The 22,873-nt window shown below is 44.5% G+C and overlaps 1 protein-coding gene across 3 annotated transcripts in view; it reads right to left on the reverse strand.

Moving 5' to 3' along the window:
* GXYLT2 (glucoside xylosyltransferase 2) overlaps positions 1-22,873 on the reverse strand; it is a 118,292-nt gene that overhangs the window by 13,909 nt on the left and 81,510 nt on the right. For all 3 annotated transcript variants that reach the window (XM_082697905.1, XM_082697906.1, XM_082697904.1), the window contains 2 exons: positions 5,365-5,616; positions 4,110-4,233 (listed from right to left, as the gene is read on the reverse strand). In XM_082697905.1, the coding sequence (XP_082554031.1) occupies positions 4,110-4,233; positions 5,365-5,616 (376 nt within the window). The remainder of the gene's footprint in view (positions 1-4,109; positions 4,234-5,364; positions 5,617-22,873) is intronic.

Below are 22,873 nucleotides of genomic sequence, written 5' to 3' on the forward strand. Positions count from 1 at the left end.
GCTCCTTTCTGCTCCTGGATCCCCAGACTCAGGTTCATAGGATATGGTCTGACCGGGTGAGTGGGAGTCAGGAGCAGACGGAGCTCTAGGACTGCATGCAAAAGCATGTGGGGGGCGGGGGTGGGGATGGAGAGAAGGGGAGGGGGAGAGAGAGAGAGAGAAAGAGTGGCCTTGCTCTTCTGGCTCCGGATGACCAGATCATGGGTAGTCTCCCATCCAAAGAGAAATCATTTTTAGCTGGGCCTGGAATCATTTTCTAGGTTGGGCTAGGCACATCTCTCTCCTTCTCTCTCTCTCTCTCTCTTCAAAAATATGAATTAGGGGGTGTCTGGGTGGCTCAGTGGGTTAAAGCCTCTGCCTTCGGCTCGGGTCATGATCCCAGGGTCCTGGGATCGAGCCCCGCATCGGGCTCTCTGCTCAGCAGGGAGCCTGCTTCCCCCTCTCTCTGTCTCTGCCTGCCTCTCTGCCTACTTGTGATGTCTGTCTGTCAAATAAATAAATAAATCTTTTAAAAAAAAATATGAATTAGGAAGCAAAGGGGGCTGTTACCAAACATGCTTCATCAATGGCTGTGGGTTTGTAAGGCGGTGTAGGCTCAGGGTTGGGCCATGTGAAACAGAATGCTGAGAAACAGAACAGAATCAGGTAGGCACGGAGAGGGGCAAGGATGGCAGAGGCCATGGGGCCTCTGAGGGAGGAAGAAGTCAGCTTTGGTCCTTAGCAGTTTCTCAAAGCTAGTTCCCAAGAGGCCTAGGATGACGTGAACTGTGTGTTCCCAGGGCCACCCCCTGGTCCCTTCCTTAGCTGGCCTGAGTTTTGTTCCCTGAAACCTAAACATATTAATCAAAGCATATCTTTCTGTGTAGCGTGCTCTTCTGGCTTCGGTCAAATTTACCCTTTCTAGAGAACTCTGCTCTCAACCTGAATTTACACGCAGAGCTGTGAGCTCTGTCTTCCACCCCTTCAAGGAGCTATCTTGGCTCACCTGCCAGGAAATGTCCCGTGGGCTGAGGGACCTGCGTGTCCCTCCTGAGCTTTAGCTCTCTCCTCCTGTCTAGTACCCAGCTCTACAATTACATACCCACAGAAATGTACTATCTAATTATGGCAAAAGTTTTAAAATATTTTTAAACGAATGACTTTTATTTTTAAAAGTCGATTATTGGCTACAGAAGGCTATAATAATAATAATACCACTCCAGACATGTGCTCAGGTTTTTGGTGCATTCCCCCCCCTTTTTTTTAAGATTTTATTTATTTGTCAGAGAGAGAGAAAGAGAGAGAGATGGAGAGGGGATATAAGCAGGAGGGGAGCAGCAGGCAGAGGGAGAAGAGGCTCAATGTGGGGCTGGATCCCAGGATGCTGGGGTCATGACCTGAGCCAAAGGCAGATGCTTCACCTACTGAGCCACCCAGGCGCCCCTTGTGCATTGCTTCTTTGTCCATGGCAACCCAAAGACCATAACAATAACAATCTCCCTTCTCCAGGCCAATTTCCTCTCCTGCCTCTCCCTCCATCCTTTCTAGAGATAAAAATGACCAATCTTTTTTCTAAATAGTTTTTTGGCTAATAGAAAATGATCACAATATAAACAAAGAAAGAGCTTATCATATGAAGGGCATCAATGGGTTTCAGTTCAAAGGACTCATATTTAATGAAGTATGAGAAAGGACGACCGAATGCAGGTCACACAAAGAACCATCAAGGAGTCACCTAAGAACTCGCCGATCGAAAGCCAGAAAACTTGGTTATTGGTACTCTTCAGAACCAGGGTTTAGAACAACTTCAAAGTATTCGATGAGATTCGAGTACTCAACGGATTTAAGATGGGGCGTACAGAAGCCAACAAACTCAGCTGGTTTTCAGCTCCAATTAAAGACAAGGGCTCCTGTCTAATTGCAAAGCTGCTTACAACTGCCTTCAAGTATTATTTACTCACTGATCACGTCCTCAAATAATCTGCGACAGGCTAAGAGGATTTGTGGGGAGGAAACTGTGCGCATCTTTAGAATTCCTGCTTGGGAATATGTCCAGATGGGCTTCTAAAAGATAGTTTCAGTCACATAAGAGAGAGGAAAATGCATTATGTAAAGGACAAATAATTCAGTGCAGAGATACATTTTGGGATGTCCCCGTCAGCTTTCTAGGACTGCCCCTCTCTTAGAACTTTCCCTCTCCCCCAAACCCAGAGGGCGGATGTCAGAGCCGTCTGGGTTTGTATCCCTGCTCCGTCACTTGTTAGCAGTGCTGCAAATTACCAAACTCTCTTTCCCTTGGTATGTTTGTTGGTAAAATGGGGATTATATTCTCAGGGTGGTTGTTAGGATTAAAGAAGATAATGCTTAGACCAGCACCTGGCACTGAGTAAATAATAAACATCAGCCATTATTTCTTAGCGGCCCACTCCTGACCTAGCTGACCCACACTGGAACCATCTGGTTTCTCCCCCAGGGGAATCTGGAACGTGGCTGGAGTTCATCTTTGCACATGGCGTAACCTGGAGTATGAAACGTGTGGTACTTTGAGGAGCAGAGAAAGAGGTCCACAAAGAGGGGAATAAGCAATGTCAGTTAGAGAAAGCAAGCCCACGCTGGCCTCCCCCTCATTCTCCCTCTCCTGCCTCAGGTCCTGGGCCCAACCTGCTGGCCTTCCTGCCTCAGTTTCTAGCAGACACCAGTTTGCTAATAAAAAAGTATGCTTTGGGGGCACCCGGGTGGCTCAGTGGGTTGAGCCTCTGCCTTCGGCTCAGGTCATGGTCTCGGGGTCCTGGGATTGGGTCCTACGTTGGGCTCTCTGCTAGGCGGGGAGCCTGCTCCCCCTCCCCCCCGCCTGCCTCTCTGGCTATTTGTGATGTCTGTCTGTCAAATAAATAAATAAATCTTAAAAAAAAAAAAGTATGCTTTGTACTTGGACTAACTCCAGGGGTCTTTTACATGCAGCCAAGAGTCCTAACCAATCCATCTACACCTAGAAAAAAGATGAAATCTGCATAGGAAGAAAAAGGAGGAGGCACCTTACCAGTTCATTACCAGGAACCTTAAAGTTCCTGTTACCGTCAGAGGGAAATGGATTAAAACATGCCACCAGCAAATAGCCAAGACTTTGAATCTAATGAATTCGTAGTGGGAATTTCCCCAGGAACTCTTTCAATCTGCTTTTTTTTTCTTTCTTTCCCAGGATTTGCTCCTCCTAGACCCAAAGACCTATGGGATTAGGTTATTTCAGAGTTTTATTTAAAAAAATTTTCAAAAAAAAAAAATTCAAGTACAAAGTAGGTGCTTCCCGAGTGACAGGTTATCATAGGTGGAAGCCTTTACAGATAGGAGTTTCTATTTTAGGATTTTGTAAAGACAAAGAAATGAACTCAATAGGTCTGGGTAATGAGTGCTCCCCTCTCCCCCCGCCAAAGATCTTCCTCAAGAAGACATGGTTTTGATTTTAGCAACATTAAATAAGGTTTTAGCAAAGAAGAAAGAAAAGAGGAAATTTTATTAGTTTTAGGCGTCAACAACAAATCAGAAATTTTCATCTCCCTTCCTCCCCCAACTCCACCAAATCTCTGATACAATATAAGGATTTTTTTTTTTTTTTCCTTTTGCCTCACCTAAAAAGAAAAAGGAATTGGGGAATCTAAGTCCTTATTCTAGGCTCATTGAACCCTGAACAAACCCTGAACAAGTCACTTAACCATAGGGATTCCAGGAATCAATTCCCTTCAGTCTAGCAATTGTTTAGCCATGGAAGGCCTCCTGTCTAGCTTACAAAGCTGGCATTCAGTTCTGCACCCTGCCATTAATTCTGACCACACTTCTCAGAAGAATGGTGTGGCCAAACTCGAAGAGATATTCTCCAAAAATGGAGTCCAGTGTTGGAGGTTGCAACATTTGGCCTTTTGTGTCAGCAGCATGAGGGCCACCCCTGGGGGTGGCGCGGGGGGGGGGGGAGCCTGTGGAGGGCGGGTGGTGGTATGTGTGAATGAAAGGGCACACTTCACAGGGGAACCCAGGCACAATTCGAGCTCAGTCAGTTGCAGACCGGGCTGGAATGTGCTTTGGGCGGTGCGGTGGGCGGACTCTTACACAAACAGCATTCTCACAAGAGAGCCTACCTGGATTGAAATAAAAAATAATATTTAATAAATCCTGGTCTCCCCACGTGATGGCATTCTTGTACTTCTGGTACAGAGGGTACAACATGTCCTCCCAAGCCAAGCCTGTTGGAATCATGCTGTTCTGCAAAAGAGAAAACCATCAGAGGGGCTGAGGCAAAACAAATACATCCTATGCCCTGAGAAATGATGGAGAGGAACTGGTTCCCCCAAACCCTCCAGGAATGAAGCAAATACAGTAGGGGTTCTGCCAGTCTCAAGTCATAGGATAAAGCAAAACTAGAGCTGGAAACCATAGAGTTTTGCAGGATGGATAACACATGGATACAAGAGGGACCAGGAACCAGTAGCAGGGGCTATCATTTCTACTAAGAAAACTGTGCCCAAATTGAACCTCTTCTTCTCATGCTTAATTCTTGCCTCAGAAGTGACGGAACAAAGTACAGATAGCAGATTTGAAGAATCTAAGGAAAAACACCTTTTCCTTGTCTTAATATAATTTGCTTTTAAAATAAAAGCAACACATTCATAGACTAAATAATTCAAACAGCACACAAAGATAAGATTAAAAAGTAAAAATATTCTTCCTCCATCTTCCTTCCATCTCCACCCTCACTTTCCCCAGAAATATCCACAGTTAACAATTAGGTATTCTCTTAGGTATTTTTCTGGAAATTTCTAAGCCATGGTACCACACTTCATGGTACCATGCTTTGTTGCATTTTCACTTTTCCCCCTCAATATTGTTTAGAGATCTTATTTTTCTTACTCATAGATTGATCTGATTCTTAATAGGAGGACGAGTTTTTTCAAAAAAAATTTTTGACGGTTCTCTACTGATGTTCATTTAGGCTCTTTCCAGTTCTTTACTAGGATAAAAGATGAGGCCATGAGCAGCCTTGTACAAATATCTCTGTATACTTATATAAATATATCCTGAGGAAAATCCCGCAAAATTTCCCATGGTTTTTGAAGCTTTGGGTATACACAGAGTTCCAACATTATAGAATTCAGAAATGCAACATAGCATTCCTGAAGAGCAACTCTGGTGAAGCTTTAAATTCCATAACCACCTGGACTTTTCCTGAACAGATATTTCATAACATTCCAAATATTTTCCTCTTCCCTGGCTCCTTCCATTCTCACTGACAAGCAACCTACTTCCAAAATCAATACACTGACAACCTGGGAACATCACTGTTGAAATTTCTAAAAATCGCAATTTTTAAACATGAAATATAAAGTATTTCCTTACCTTAAACTGGGTACTTCTTATGCGAGTTAAATTCATCAGCATGACTCCTGAATTAACTCCTGCAGAGCCATAGAAAGGGTGCCGAGCAAAGCGACTGTACCAGCCAATCTTGGGGATTTCGTGCTCGGGGGCCATGGCTGCAAGCTGTGTGGCATTAAATTGCCTCAGAAGCTTCCAGATGTCATCAACGGGTCTCAGGAAGAGAACATCCGTGTCCACATAGAGGAGTGAATCCACATCCTTTAGAATCACCTTTGTGTGTTTGCAGGAAGGAGAGAGAAAACAAAATGAAAACAAATCAGAAACAAATGAAGTGGCCTGATGTGGCAACAGCACCACTGACTTCAGTGGTCAATGTCGAATTCTAGAAAGGGTACCACGCTCTTAGCTTCCATTCCTCCCATCTCCCTTGACTTCAGGGATAATATTAAGTGATGGGCAGAGACTCAAAGGAAAATAATTCTTAATTCAGGATGGTTCAATTCCAAGACCCTACGGTATATTTGGTAAGGGTTGAAATTTCAAAGGAGTGACCACATCAGCTCATGGACTGAGACTCCCTCTTCTTTTATTCTCCAGTGAAGCCATCTGTCTTTCTCTCTTAGTTTTCTCTTGGAACAGGAGGGTCTGGCATTAGACAAATTGAAGTGGACAATCTCTAGACCAGCTCACGCCAGGCTTTGAGGTAAATGGTCTGTCTCTGGATCCATTTCTTCTAGTGTTGATGGGTATGACTGCATCCTTGTGCAATGACATTTTCAGCTAAAATTTAGTCTTGGGAATTGGTAAAACGAATCATTAGTCAGCTTTGTTTGCAGATCAGAACTGGCAAACTTTTTCTCTAAAGGGTCAGAGAGTAAATCTTTCAGGCTCTGTTGCCACAATACAGGTCTGTCATAGTACAAAACTTAGAACAATGTGTGAACGAATGGGTGTGGCTGTGTTTCAATAAAACTTTATTTATGGAGATTAAAATCTGCATTTCATTTAATTTTCAGATGCTACAAAATCTTTTGATTTTTTTCGACTGTTTGAAATGCAAAAGCCATTCTTCATTCATGGGCTGTGATTTCCAACCTCTGTTGCAGTTCAGTGAAGCCAGCCACTTAAAGCGATTGAGTTCTCCTGTCCTAACTGCTTAGCTTAGCAGAGTTTTGCCCTGGGGTTTGAGACTTCAAAGTCTGTTAGTGATAGTGTTATTTGCCTTGTTTTACCATTGTTCCCCAAATTTAGTGGTTGCTTAATTAATCATCCTAATTACATAACAACACTTGCAATGGGCTGAATGCCTGTGTCCTTTCAAAATTCATAATTTGAAGTCCTAACCCCCAGTGTGATGGATATTCATAGGTGGGGTCTGTGGGAGGTAATTAAGGTTCAATTAAGTCTTCATGAAGAGATGGGTACCCTTATAAAAAGAGATGCCAGAGGGGTGCTTGGGTGGCGCAGTGGGATCGAGCCCCGCATCGGGATCTCTGCTCAGCAGGGAGCCTGCTTCCTCCTCTCTCTCTGCCTGCTTCTCTGCCTACTTGTGATCTCCCTCTGTCAAATAAACAAAAATAAAAATTTTAAAAAAATCTTAAAAAAGAGATGCCAGAGAACTTGCCGTCTTTCTCCACCATGTGAGAAAACAATGAGAAGCAGTTATCTCAAGGCAAGAAGAGGTCCTTCACCAGAACCCAACCATGCTGGCACCCCGATCTCAGACTTTCAGCCTCCAGAAAGGTGAGGAGATAAATTGCTGTGTTTTAAGGCACACAATCTCTGGAATTTTATTATGGTAGGCTAAGACAATATTCCATTGGGATCCCCAATATTTAAAATTGATGAAAATGCATACTGTATGATACAGGTATCATGGAAATTTCAGACTTAAATGATTTCAGAGCTTATATGATCAGCTCCAGGATCTAGCTTTCGTTCCTCATCTACTAGAGGAACAGATTTTACCAACTGGTAAAATGAAATTAAGAATATTGATCACCTGCAATTTTATAATAGAAATTATCTTGACATCTATTTTAACAAAATTTTAGAATTAGGATAAATTCTTCAAATTGGACACACAAACTTCAAAAAAAAATTCCTGGGATTCTTATTCTAAGAAGATGTTCATAAAACACACATTTTCGGGGCACCTGGGTGGCTCAGTGGGTTAAAGCCTCTGCCTTCGGCTCAGGTCATGATCCCAGGGTCCTGAGATCGAGCCCCACATAGGGCTCTCTGCCCAGCAGAGAGCCTGCTTCCTTCCCCCTCTCTCTGTTTGCCTCTCTGCCTACTTGTGATCTCTGTCTGTCAAATAAATAAATAAATTTTTTTTTTAAGATTTTATTTATTTATTTGACAGACAGAGATCACAAGTAGGTAGAGAGGCAGGCAGAGAGAGAGGAAAGGAAGCACGCCCCCCGCTGAGCAGAGAGCCCGATGCGGGACTCGATCCCAGGACCCTGGGATCATGACCTGAGCCGAAGGCAGCGGCTTAACCCACTGAGCCACCCAGGCGCCCTAAATAAATAAAATCTTAAAAAAAAAAACCCACACAATTCTTTTGTCAAAGAGTACATGCATGTATAAGTTTGATACGTGTGGCCAAACCGCTTCTCTACAAATGGACTGACTTAGCCTTTGGCCAGCAATGCAAGAGGCTGCCTCTTACCCCTTACCTTCACCAGCGTCCTGTTTGGTCATGCTTTCAGGCTTTGGCCTACATGGAGCACACTCAGAGGGACTTAGCCTGTCAGTTCATTTCAGTTTGTGTTTTCCTACAAGTCTTGCCCTGGTCGACTGCTTGGGATCCAGCACTGTGGCAAGAGATGATGCATGTCTGGAAGACCAGTGACAACCATTTAAGGGCACTTAAATACCAGTGCTGGCCCCCACCAGATAGCACCCACATAGGCCACAGATCTGAGAACCCATGCATGGGAAGCCCTCTCCACACCATCCTTCTCCAGAGCTATATCTAATCCCTCCTCTGCTGCTTTGATTTTAGAATCAAAGGATTCTGGACTAGGATTTCTGGACTAGGACCAATGGATTTCTGGACTAGGACCAACAGACAAGGAAGAAAAACTCAGGAGTAAATTTTATGGCTACTATTTTTTTGAAAACTTGCATGTCTTCAGTGAAGATGGCAAAGCCAGGGACGCCTGGGTGGCTCAGTTGGTTGGATGACTGCCTTCGGCTCAGGTCATGATCCCGGAGTCCTGGGATCGAGTCCCACATCGGGCTCCCAGCTCCACGGGGAGTCTGCTTCTCTCTCTGACCTTCTCCTTGCTCATGTTCTCTCTCACTGTCTCTCTCTCAAATAAATTAATAAAATCTTAAAAAAAAAAAAAAAAAAAAAAAAGATGGCAAAGCCAGTTCAACATACCCTACAGAGGCAAATCAGGGCCTGTGGGTCAAATTCAACCAATAACGGAATTTTAAAAAATTTTTAATACATATTCTTTTTTAAAAAATTGAATTAGTTACCAATATTTTGTGAAAACTGAAGATTTCTCAGAAATCCCTACATGTCTGTCTTGAAACAAAACAAACAAACAAAAACCAAAAGAACTCCGACAGCTCTGGCAAGAACAGCCTGTGTCCTCTAAGGGACAAATCTGCTGGTCCTTGTGGACAGGCACTCCCTTCGTCCTCAGTACATTCATACAATGAACATTTATGGAGGGTCCACTAGGTGCCACGTGTGACGATCAGTGACCGAGAAAGGAAAAAATCCTCCGTTCTCCTGTGGGAGTCAGATTATAAATAAGATAAATATATTGATTATAGAGTCCATACGCAGGTGAAGAATAAAGCAGGAAGGATGACCAGGGATCCCAGTAGAGAGGAGTCTGCAATTTTAAATAGGGCTATGGAGAGAAGTGTCACTCTGAAGGAGGTGAGCAAAGGAGAATAGAGCAGGCTGGTACTTTTCCAGAACAGCCCGGGACCCCTGTGGCTGGACCAGGGCCAACAGAGGAAGAAGAGTTGGAGACGAGGATAGAGGGTATGTGGGCCACTTAGGGCTTTGCTTGCCCTTGGAAGAACTCTGGTTTTTCCTCTGAGTGAGAGGAGAGCCACTGGGGAGCTTTGACAGGGCTGACACAGGATCTGACTTAGAGAAATGGTCACTGTGAATGCCATACTGAGGACAGACGATTAAGGTGCACGGAGGAAGCAGGGGGCCCAGGGAGAACAGCATCTTAGTAACTCAGGTGAGCTGTGTTGGTGGCTTGGCTCAGGGGGCAGTGACCCAGAGAGTGAGAAATGGTTAAATACTAAACAGAGTTTAAAGATAGGGCCAACAGCATTTCCTGATGGGCTGTAGGCACCACATAAGACAAAGACAAAAGTCAAGAGCAACCCGAGGGATTTTAACCTGAACGAAAGGTACAACAGAGTTACCGCTACTTAAGACAGCACCTGATCTGTGTCATTCCCAAATTACTTGTCTGGCCCTCGTGGGTACATACTGGCATGGTGGCTCAGTCGTTAAGTGGCTGCCTTTGGCTCAGGGCACGATCCGAGGGTCTTGGGATCGAACCCTGAATTGGGCCCATGCTTGGCGGGAAGCTTTCTTCTCCCTCTCCCACTCCCCCTGCTTGTGCTCTCTCTCTCGCCATGTCTCTGTCAAATAAATAAATAATATCTTAAACAAGAAAAAAATCGAGTTCAATTCCAGGCAGGATGACCCCGGCCCTGTGACTTTGGACAAGTCATTCCGTCTTTCCAGGTCTCCGTTCCCCATTTGTGAAAGGTGGAAAGCATCATCATCGTCACCACCTTCTCCCCAGGTTGTCCTAATGATCCAGGGAAATAACACACACAAGGTACTTGGTATAGTGGCTGCTACACAGTCAGTACTGTGTTTCTGTACTGTCACATGGTGTTATTGTAAGAAGTCTCTGTGTTTTCCCTTGTAAAGTATCAAGTGTAATTAGTTACCATTGCCATCAATGCCCACAGCGCTTCAAAATAATTTAACCACAAAAAGCCTTTAATGCAGTCAAAGTCAAGCAGAGAAGTTTTTGAACCTTCTGATATCATCATAATCTACTTATTACCTTTGCTGAAAGCTAGTACATAAGGCTTTTTTACTCTTTATTTGAAAAAACAAAAGACCAGGGTGGGAGGGGGGAAAACCCACTCTTTCTATAACATTATGTCTCTGGAGGCTAATTCTGCAGCAATTATTGCTGGTATTAATTTGAAGAGGATCATTTGGCCATGTGATAATGGAAAGAGGAATATTTACTGAAAGGATATAAAATTAGCCATTCTAATTCCCTTATGGAAATCAGGCAGCACCAGAAATGAGGCCTTTGTTTTCTTAGGAAAGGGGGGGCAGAAAGGGCACACAATTGCTATTTGTACCTCATCCTGCTGGCTGTAATGGGCGTTGCTGTCCCTGCTCCATTCACTGCCCTAACCTGGGTGGCTGTCCTCAGGGAAACCTGCTGGCTCTTTGTGCTTGGTGAGGACCAGAGGTTGGCCACAGGCAGCAAGATGATCCGGGACTCACAGGCTTACCTTCAAGTTTGTTTTGCCCCAACTCAGTTATTTGACAGTATAACTTAGTGGTTAAAAGCTCAGGGTTTGAAATCTAATTTCAGTAGCTCCCCGCAATCCATGAGGGTTATGTTCCCAGACGCCCAGTGGATGCCTGAGACCATGCAAAGGGACAAACCCCCTACACATACTGTGTTTTCTCTTATACGCCTGGGATGAAGTCTAATTTACAAATCAGTAAGAGGCTAACAACAACAATAAAATGGAAGAGTTACTACAATGTACTGTAATGAAAGTTATGTGACTGTTGCCTCTCTCAAAAATACCTTATTGTACCATCCTCACCCTTCTCCTTGTGATGATGTCAGGTGATAAAATACTTAGGTGACTGCACGGAGTGAGGTGAGTGACGTGGGCACTGTGACATGGTGTCAGGCTACCAGTGACCTTCTGACCGGATGTGGGAAGGAGAGGATCCTCTGCTTCTGGGCTGTGCTTGATGGGGGGAACTGACATGGTGCAAAGTGAAATGCGGATAAGCGGGGCGACCACTGTATCTGTGTTCAAATTCCAATTCCCCCATGAACTGTGTGGTCATGGGCAAGCGACTTGTGCTCATCCTGTAAGTGGCGTTGGCCACCCACTTCGGGGCGCTGCCGGGACGATGAAATGAGACCGGGCGATCGAAGGCCCTGGCAAACAACCAGCAGACACTCAGTGGACATGCCATAGTCTCATTATCATCCTGTCTCACCAGGGCTAGGATCCTTGATTCACACCTGGGGGAACAAGCACTTGGCTATAACAGTAGAGGCAGTTGTAGTAGTAGTAATGACAGAATGAGGCACATTGTCTGGTCTCCAGGAAGTCTAATGGGGGAGGCAGATAAGAGGCAAAGCAAAGTGAGGTGTGCAGGATGATGGGGTAGGACAGAAGCACACAGCAGGGTGCCTAAACCAGCCTAAAGCGAAAGCAGGGAAGACTTCCCAGAAGAAGCAACATCTCAGCTGAGCCATATGTGAACATCAAGGCAAAGAGTCCTGCAGATCAGTGGAACACCATGTAGAAAGATCCATACCTGACAGAGAATGTGGCACAGGATGAGATGGCTAGGTGCCCAGGGTCAGGGCAGGAGGAAGGGGGCGCGGCTGGAGCAGACAGTGGGAGAGCCAGAGAGCAATTAGGCTGGCAGAGTGGGGAGGGCCCAAACGAGCTATGCCCATACATTTGGACTGGATCCTGAGAGCAAAGGGGAGAGGTCAAAGGATGTAAACCAGAAACCCCAAGGTCAGACACATCCTCTCTCACTCACACTGCCCACATCCGACCATAAAGAGTCCCGTCAGTTTCTCTTCCAAATACATGTGAATCTGCCCTTTTCTCTCCCTTTCCATCACCTTTTCTGAGTTCAAGGCATGATTACAGCTCCCCTGGAAGTCTGGACAGGTCTGTTTGCTAGTCTCACTGTGTCCCTACTGACTTCCCTTCAACACATTCCTCCCAGACCAGCCAGAGGGATGTTTAATCTTTGACCCATGGGGTATTTACAAGTGTGCGGTTTGATTTACAAATATTTGGGATTTTCCAGATTTCTTTTTGTTTTTCATTTCTAATCGAATCCCCCTGTAGTCCGCGAGCACACTCTACATGATTTCAATCCTCTCAAATTTATGGTCCAGCATATGGTCCATCTTGGGGAATGTTCCCCAAACATATGAAAAGAATGTTAATTCTGTTGTTATTGGGTGGAGTTGTCTACCAATTCTCTGTCAATTAGGTCACTCACTTGATAATGTTGTCAAGGACTTCCATGTCCATACTGATTTTCCATTTGTTTATTAGCTCTGTGGAGTTTTTTCTCCAGACACTAAAGAAGGAGGGGGGAGGGAATTGTGAAATTACCGCAAATTCACTTATATCAACAGATATGATTAAGATCCAATGGTTTATTTTTGCTTTGGGTTCCCTTGCGTCAGGAGACATACTTAGTAAGGAGGTGCTATGGCCAATATCAAACAGGTTACTGCCTGTATTCTTCTCTAGGATTTTTATGGTTTCAGGTCTCACATTCAGGTCTTTAACTCATTTTGAATTAATTTTTGTGTATGGTCGAAGAAAGTGGTCCAGTTTCACCCTACATCCAGAAAATGCACTACTAGGTATTTACTGAGAAATTAAAAAAAAACTAATATAAAGGGATACAGGAAAACTGATGTTTATAGCAGTGTTATTTACAATAGCCAAATTATGGCAACAGCTCAAGTGTCCATTGACTGATGAATGGATAAAGAGAAAATGGTATATATACACAATGGAATATTATGCAGCCATAAAAGTGAATGAAATCTTGCAACATGAATGGAGCTAGAGAGTATAATGCTAAGCAAAATAAGTTAGAGAAATACAAATACCATGTGATTTCACTCATATGTGGGACTTAAGAAACAAAACCAATGATCATAGGGAAAAAAAGAGAGAGAGGGAAGCCAAGAAACAGACTCTTAACTATAGAGAACAAACTGATGGTTATCAGAGGAGAGGTTGGGGGGGGGGGGATGGGTGAAATAGGTGATCGGGATTAAGCAGTACACTTGGTGTGATGAACACTGGATGATGTATGGAAGTGTTGAGTCACTATATTGTATACCTGAAACTAAATTGCACACTTAATGGACTGTAATTTAAATAAAAACTAAAACAAAGAAAACCCTAGATGTGATTTGGTGCCCATCATTCATATTCACACTTCGATTACAGTCAATTATCAAAAGGGGAGTGTTGAAGTCTCCAAGTCAGATTGTGGATTTGTCTATTTGTCTAAGTATGTTTTTTGCCTTATTGATTTGGAAGCTCGTTATTAGATGCATACTTATTTAGGTTGGTTACAACTTCTTGACAGCTTGATCCTTATATGGTTATGAAATATTCAGGAGACTTTAAAAAAAAAAAAAACCTACATTAGAAGATGCCACTTTCATTCTTAAACCCCTTCAAGACTTATCACTACACTTGAAATAGTCACATACATACCATGGCCCATAAAAGGCCCTGCAGGATGGACATGCTCTGCCCACCTCTCTAACCTCATCTTCTATCAGTGGCATTTTTTTCACCTCCTAGCCTAATCTAAGTTTTTTCTGGCTTCAGGGACTTAAATTTTTTCTTATCACTCCATTACTGTCAAAGTCAGCAGAGGTTGGGGAGCAAAATAACAACATACTATGGAGCCAATAAGCTCTTGATTCTGTTTGTACATATGGCCAGGGTCTTCTATGTTGGGAAATGCTCTTAAGTCTCTGCTGAGACAGACACTAACATATAAATCTCCTCTTTCAGAAGGAATAAAAATTGAAATTATGTATTTACCAAGGAATCGCTTTTTGAAATGTTCCCTCATTTCACTCCCTAAGTTCATGATATCTGAGGTGAAGGAGATAAGGTCTCCAAATGTGCTTAAAAAGAATATCTTTATTGGGGCGCCTGGGTGGCTCAGTCGGTTAAGCATCTGCCTTTGGCTCAGGTCATGATCCCAGGGTCCTGGGATCCTGAACTTATGTCAGGTTCCCCTCTCAGCAGGGAGTCTGCTTCTCATTCTGACCCTTCTTCTTGCTTGTGCTCTCTCTCTCTCAAATAAATAAGATCTTAAAAAAAAAGAATATCTTTATTGACTCTGAAATACATGCACAGCCTCTGATGCTTTAGTCAGTTTCAAGGTTGCAAGCTATTGTTTCATTTTTATTTTTTAAAAAGATATATTTATTTGTTTGTTTGTTTGTTTGTTTATTTGCTGTAGAGGGGGAGGGGCAAAGGGGGAAGGAGAGAGAGATCGCGATCCTCAAGTAGACTCCTTGCGGAGAGCAGAGCCTGACTCTGGGCCTGATCCCAGGATCAGGGATCATGACCTGAGCCAAAATCAAGAGTCAGATGCTTAACTGACTGAGCCACCCAGGTGACCCTGTAAGCTACTGTTTTAGATAATTGCCTAAAGAATCAAAGCTGTGATTAGTGTGTAAATGGATGTTCCCAAGTCGTACCTGCTGATGTGAATGACTTGGCAGTAATCTGATGTTTGTCCCCTCTTTGTGAGTCTGTCCATTAAGCTCCATGAAGCTTCTGTGATTTATAGAAAGCACCTTCCTTGTCCTGTTAGTGAAGTGCTTCCAAAATCTTTTCCCCATAGAAGCAGAGCTTTCTACTCACGGTTTCTGGAACACCCAGCTCTGACTTATCCTCTAGATCTAAGCTCAGATGTTACCTCCTCAGTAAGGTTTCCTGGAGAGACCCATCACCTCTGCCTTCCCAGTCCCATCATTGCAAAACCCTACCGCTTTCTTTGCACCACTCTTCTTGCACCAGTGGCTTTTGCAGCATGATTTTCTCATATTGCTTGCTTCCTTGATTAGACTAGAAGCAACCAACCTGGAGCCTGACGCACCACGTGACCCCTGTCCTAACTCAGACCACCAGGTATCCTGCGTCAGTACCGGCAGATAGGGCCTGCCATGTCCCTAAGCCCTAACACTAACTCTAGGTTGTGTTTTCAGGTTTCTGTCCCCAGGGGACTGTCCCCTAAGTCCTCTATTGGGACCCCGGAGCCACACCCCAGGAGTCCACCTGCCACCCAGGAGAAAACCGTGTCCTTTGGACCTGCTCAAAGCCCTCAGAGCAGGAGAAACCTGCATTCCCCCATGAGGCCACCCCCCACCTTCAGTGCCCCACCAGGCCACCAACACGGAGTCTGACGCTCAGCCTGAGCTGAGCCCCTCCCTCAACTCTGTCCCCAGAAAGCTCCCCTCAGCGGGGGCCCTCACAGGAGCCATGTGTCCCTGGCCCAAGTTCCCTGGTGGTCGCAACACACACCTAGCCAGAAAGCGCTCTGAACAAAGCTCGTGAGAATTGGCGGGAAATGCCCAGTGACCCCCTTCTAGCTGTGCAGGCCTTCAGGGGAGCTGCCTGGGCCTGGCCTGGGGTTCCAAGGGGTCGTGGTCCAAACTTTGCGAGAAAGCACTCTAAAAGCCAGGTGCACACGTGGTCAAACCCTCCCTCTACTCAGCTGCCTGGGGTGCCGGTCTCAAGGACAGCAGTTCGGCCTGCCCTGCCCCTAAGCCTGAACCCGAACCCTAGGTTGGGTTTTCATGCTTCCATCCCCAGGAGCCTATCCCCCAAGCCCTCCAGATTGGGGACCCCTGAGCCACACACCAGGACTTCACCTGCCACCCAGGAGGAAACCATGCCCTTTGGAGCCGCTCAAGACCCTCAGAGCGGGAGAAACCTGCATGGCTCCCTGAGGCCACCCCCACCTTAGTGCCCCACCAGGCCACCAACATGGAGCCTGAAGCTCAGCCTAAGCCCTTCCCTCAACTCTGCTCCTGGAAAGCTGCCCTCAGCTGAGGCCCTATGGGAGCTGGGTGCCCCAGCCTGAGTTCCCAGGTGGTCGCAAATGCACCCAGTCAGAAATCGCCCTAAACAGCTGGCGTGAATATGGTCTGAGTCGCGGCACAAGGCCAGCCAATTCTCACAAGATTTGTGCCCAAATCGATATCGACTTAGGCAGAAAGCAGAAAATTGGCCGCAAACCCCCCGGCAAACTCCCTTCAGGCTGTGCGGGCCTTCAGGAGAGCCTCCTGGGCCTGGCCCAAGATCCCAAGTGGGTCTCGGCCCAAACCCTGCAAGAAAGCACTCTAAAAGCTAGGTGCACACATGGCCAAACCCTCCCTCTACTCAGCCCTCAGTCTCAGTGCAGGCAGATCCCGCCTGCCATGCCCCTAGGCCCTAACCCTTACCCTAGGCTGGGTTTTCAGGCTTCTGTCCCCAGGGGCCTGTCCTCCAAGCCCTCCAGATTGGGGACCCTGGAGCCACACCCCAGGAGTCTGCCTGCCACCCAGATGGAAACTGTGCCACTTGGAGCTGCACAGGAATCCTCAGATGGGGAGAAACCTAAATGCCTCCCTGAGGCCACACCCAAATTCGGCGGCCCCCCTTGTCACCAACCTGGAGCCTGTAGCATCACGTGACCCCTGTCCTCAACTCAGACACTGGGGGATCCTGCCTCAGCACTGGCAGATTGGGCCTGCCATGTCCCTAGGCCCTAACTCTAACAGGTTGGGTTTTCAGGCTTCCATCCCAAGAGGCCTGGCTCCCAAGCCTTCCAGATTAAGGACCCATGAGTGACAACCCTTGACTAACTCTAGGTTGGGTTTTCAGGCTTCCATCCAAAGAGGACTGGCCCGGAAGCCCTCCAGACTGGGGACTCCTGAGCCACACCCCAGGACTCTGCCTACCATTCAGGAGGAAACTGTGCCCTTTGCAGCTGCGCAAAACCCTCAGAGTGGGAGAAACCTGCATGCTCCCCTGAAGCCACCCCCACTTTCGGTGCTCCCCAGGACACCAACACAGAGCCTGATGCCCAGCCTGAGCCCCTCCCTGAACTCTGCCCCTGGAAATAGGGCAGAGATGCTGTGCGTCTAGTTAACTTTTGAAGTCCATGTGTCTATCACAATGCCTGGCATAGAGATTAGGCATCCAGTAAATGCTCACATAAACTAAGGAATTCAACTGCTGAGCTGTCTCAGAATCACTATAAAACATTAAATTCAAGGCTAATGGTAGATTAGGACAGGTCCTGAGGAATGAGAAATGAATTACAGAAGATTCCCGTTCCTGAAGACAAAACTAACATAACACCTCCCACACCAATGAATGTCCTTTTGTTTGTGTGTCTAATACGCCTCCCTCCTCTGTTGATAAGACAACTAGGTGTTAAGTATATAATTCCATTTCCTTACCTCTCAAACAATTCTAAAAGGCCCTGACAACTGAAGGAAAAGAAAAGGAACCAGAGGAGGAAAGGCAGAACAGAAGCAAAGACAAAGAAGCCATTCAGATCCAAGTAGAACTGAACCAGAGAGAGGGACCCTTTGGAAAATGACACCAATGTTTATCAGAAGGCAAAAATATTTAAAGAGGGTCAAAGAAGGAGGTGGAAACAGAGAGGAGGAAAAGAAACTTTTTTTTTTTTTTTTTTTGGCCAGGTGAATACATCACATATATGGGAAAATAAAGAGACCTGCTTAGAACGAAGATAGCCACAATTCAACTACACAGAATCAGCGAGGCACAGTGTCCATCTGTACCAAATGGGACTATGGGTAAGGAAATGGTGCTCCCATGGAAAGGCACAAGAAATACGGACACTGTTTCAGCGTGGCGAGATGAAGGGCTCTGGAGATGGACGGTGGTGATGGTTGCACAAGAGTGTGAATGTACTCGGTGCCACAGCACTGTACACTGAAACATGGTTCAAACCATTTTATACTGTATATAGTTTATAATAAAAATGGGGAAAAATGAAGCACAGGCACCGTTATTCTATCTTTTCAATTAAAGCCTGCTTTACACAATGTGCTTCGTGCTATGGTTTAAGCTATTTCTGCCTTTGTGAATTTTTACTTCCCTAAACCCTGCCCTAAATTTTCAGTTTTTCCAAAATCATCTTTCATTCTTTCATTTCCTCAGTTCTATCAGGTCCCTATCCTTTTTCATTTCTTTTCTTGTTTTCAAATATCAGTCCTACAGCCCACTCTTGTCCAGGCAAGATGTCTCTCAAAGTTGGCCAAGAAAGGAGCAGGGAGAGTCTCCCCTCTGCTACCTGCCTCCTTCTCTAACAGAGATCCCTCTCTCGGTGGGCAGACTCTCGGAAAACATTCAATGACCCCTGCCCCTTCTCATTCTACAGAAAATTCAAGTGGATGGACTAGAGCATCTATGGTTATCTGGACTTTCTGCTCTGGGACCAAAATTCCAAAGTCTCCAAACCAAAAACAGAAAGGAAAGGAAATTCTACATATCAAAATAAATCTGTAATCTGGTAAAAATAAGTACCCTTTCCCCACACCATTCCTTCATTTTTTTTTTGAAAAAATGCACACTGGAACTATATTGAAACAGGTTATTACAGGCACAATAATTACTAAGAAAAGAGAGAAAGCGGAATACGAATCCACTTTTCTACGAATGTCTGGGTAATCTGAGATGTCCTCTAGTAAACAGAGGTGGGAATCTGAAAAATGTAAAACTGATCAGAAGAGGCTATGGCTCAAGACCCATGTAAACAATAATCCTGTAAAATAATTAGGTAGATAAGATGCTATTCTGACTAAATAATTATAATAGTTAAACCACTCGTATAACACTTATGTTAAATCTTTTAATCCTTTCAACAACCCAATGAGCCAGTACTATATCCCCATTTTACAGGTGAGGAAACTGAGACACGGAGAGGTTAAGTTACTTGCCCAAGGTCACAGAACTATAAGAAATATTCTATCAGCAGATATTTTTGTCAATAATTTACAAATGTACAGGAATAATAATCCCTTCCTTTACTCAGTGCCTTTTGTATGTTAAGCCTCATTCTGGGCATTTCATATACATTGTTGCTAGTGCCTCAACAACCTCACTAGGGTGGAAATATTACCCCCATTTAACAGATGAGCTGAAATGGTGTATCTCAGTTCACCACGAGAAAAATGGCAGCACCAGGGTGAACCCAGGGCTCTGTGACACCAGGGCTCACGCTGATGTTCAACTAATGCTCACTGGACATGTTCACAATGTGAATGATGGATGTGGTCGGTCCGAGAGTAGTTGTTTCTTAAACTTCTGTGTATGTACCTGACAGTCATCTAGGAACAGAGGGAGGATTCCCAGACCTTACCCCAAATTCTGAATTATTAGGTCTGGCATGGGCTCCTAGAACCTGCATATTGTAGGTACATATGCATGTGTTTTTAAATGTTTTATTTTGAGACCATTTTAGACGTTCAGAAGACTTACAGAAAGAGTCCGGAGAGCTCTCAGTATTCTAACTGAGCTTCCCCCTGTGTTATCATCTGACATAACCACTGAGCCTTTGTCAGAACTAAGAAATTAACCTTGTACAACACTATTAACTAAACTATACATTTGATTCTAATTTTAGCAGCTTTTTCACTAATTTCCTTTTCTGGTCCAAAATCCAATTGAGGATGCCACATTGCAATGAGTTGTTACGTCTTTCTTGTCTCCTCCACTAGGTGATAGTTCTTCAGTCTTGTCTTTTCACAATCTTGGCACCTTCCAAGAGTACAGGTCAGTTACTCAGTAAAAATCACTCAATTTGGTGTCTGGTGTTTTCTCATGATTAGACCGAGGTTATGCATGGTCAGGAAGAATACAGCAGAGGTGAGGTGCCCTTCTCAGTGTATCATATCTGGGCATACATGGTGCTGATACGTAGTGATGTGAACCTGGGTCACTTGGCTCTGGGGCTATCCGCCAACATTCCCCACAATAAACATACTATTTTCCCTGTCGTAGTTGCCAAATGTCCTGTTTCTGGTTAAACATTTACCCCGTACTTTTAGCATTCACTGGTAGATCTTACCTGCAGTCCTTAGTATGATGGTGTTCTAAGTGTCATTTTCAATTTTCCTCGTATTTTCTGCAAGTATTCATTGGCAATCTTCCATAGGAAAGAGCTGCCATTTCTTCCCACTCATTCAATCTTTCTATTATTAATTTATATGTTTGGGCTTATGGAAAATTATGTTATTTGGGGGGTTATAATTCAATACTGTCATTATTTATTTTGCTGTCCAAACTGTTCCAACTCTGGTCATAAGGGGCTGTCAGATTGGTTCCCATGCCCTTTTGATTTGACCCCCCTCCTTCCTTTCTTTTTTCTTTTCCTTTTCTTTCCCCTTCATTGCTTCCTTCCTTTCTCCTTCCCCTCCTCTTCTTTCCTCTCCTCCCATTTCCTTTCCTTTCCTTTCATTCCCTTCCCCTCCCCTTCCTCCCTCCCTTCCTCCCATTTTTTTATTTTAGCACATTGTTAATTGCCAGCCTCACAATACACTCTGCTTCTAGCTTCTTTCAGTGGATAGAGCTAGGAAATGCATGTATGTATACTAACCACTGCATACACATACATCTATAATTATCTCTCTATCCGTCAGTCCGTCTATCTCTTTATCCGCTTAAAAACACGAGTCCACGTGGATCCCTGATCTCAAGAGCCTGTGTGCATGAGTGTGACTCGGAGAAATAATTTATTAAAGGTAAAGAGAATTTTGAGCTTTGATTATTGGGGTGTTGGGCTGAGATTTAAAGAACTGGGTATGGTTTTAATAAGTGAGGCTAGGGGTGGGGAGTGAAGTGGCCAGGGTCTTGTCCCCAGGCGATAGTTTGGAGGAGGATAATATGCTCTCAGGACAGTGGCGGAGCAGCCCGTCTGCAGTGGCAAGCCCTGATCTGGAACCACGCTGAAGAACGAACAAGAGAACTCAGTTGGAATGTGGAGGGCCCTGAACAAAAGGCTGAGGGTTTGGACTTGATCCTACATGGGAACAGGGACTCCAGGAAAGTTCTGAGCTCAGAATTCACATGCTGAGAGTAGCATTCAAAACCCGAAACCCCAGGAGTACCACGCAGGAGGGGAGGGACACAGATGGCAGGGAGACGAGTAAACAGGGCGATTCAATCATCCTGCTCTCTATGATCACTGCCGTGTTTATTTTTGTATTAATGTACATACAGCCAGACCCAGAACACCTGGTCAGAAAGAGGCCCGTACTTTCACGGTGTGTCTCTGTGTCCTTGCAAATGTGAGTGGAGAGCTTCGGTACCCTATGAAAAGCTTTGATGTTCTTGTTTTCTTCTCTTTCTGACTGGTTCGCCGTTTTCAAAAATTCTCCAAATTACACAATACATGAATGCAGGCTTGTGTGTTCTAAAAACACAGATAAGGCAGCAATCTGGGGAGTCAGAAATTCAAGTTGTTCTTTTCTTGCCTGTCCTCTGCACACCACTACCCCACGCCCCCACACCCTCTCTCCTTTCATTAGAATGAACTAATGATAACACTTCGGTGAACATCACCCTGGTGCTTTCTACACATTTATCTCTTCGTATATGCGATTGTAATATGGCTAGGCATTCAGATCTCAACTCAGTTGTTACCTCCTCAGAAGTCCCTCTCCCCATCACTCTTTAAACTCATAAAATTTTTTCCCCTAATTCTTATTACTACCCGAAGTTAATGTATAATTAACTTTTTTTTTTTTTTGGTCCTTCTCTGTTGGATTGAGATATAAGCTCTGTAAGCACAGGAAATTTGTCTTGCCCCCAATCATATTTCGAGGGACAGCCACATAGATGGGGCTCCGTAAACACCATTGAATGAATGGCTGTGTGTATCAATGTTTGTGTGCTCATATACATATGCATAAACATAGGTGCTTTCGGATTCTTTTTAACAGCAGTGGAATCCTGCTACACATACTTGCTAATTGTCTGCTTTGAGGTACTTCCCTCTCATTTTGGACGCACAGAGAACAAAGGACTTCCTGTTCAATGTTGAATTCTCAAATATTGTATTTGATAATGTTAAAATAGTTTAAGTTGGGGGGAGAATCATGAACACTTGGAAAGTGTTGTTCCTATGTAGTGTTTTTTCCCTGTTTTTTAAAAAATATATTGGGAATTTGAACAAAAATAAATATCCATTTTTTTTTATTAAGTAGTGATCTATCATTTTAACAGTTTTGAGATTTAAAATTGGTCCTTAAATTACCAGCTTAAAACAGAGTGGCATAGGAGATGGTCTATCAATTTTTATTTTTGCTACTATTGTGCCCTCTTGTGGAATTACATGTAACTGACAGGCTCATTTTTGTGAAGTTTTTTTTAAAAAAGAGCAGAACGTAACCAACGTCATGACTGCAATCACACGTGGTCCCCATTAACAGCCTAGATTCCTCTGATCAGTTTAATCTTTGATCTCCATGCAGACAAAAGTCAGCCTGCCTCTGAACCGGGCAAATCAATGATGGCTTTGTTTAGAATGACTCTCCTAGAATTCTGGCTCATCAAACTTGTATTCGGTCTTTGATTTCATCATCTCAGCTGTGTGGCCAACTGTTGTATCAGCATGCAGGATGTTTTCCACGGGCCTTGCGTTACTGAAGTTACTGAA

The sequence above is a fragment of the Mustela nivalis genome, assembly GCF_964662115.1.
Source record: "Mustela nivalis genome assembly, chromosome: 1".
Taxonomy (NCBI): domain Eukaryota; kingdom Metazoa; phylum Chordata; class Mammalia; order Carnivora; family Mustelidae; genus Mustela; species Mustela nivalis.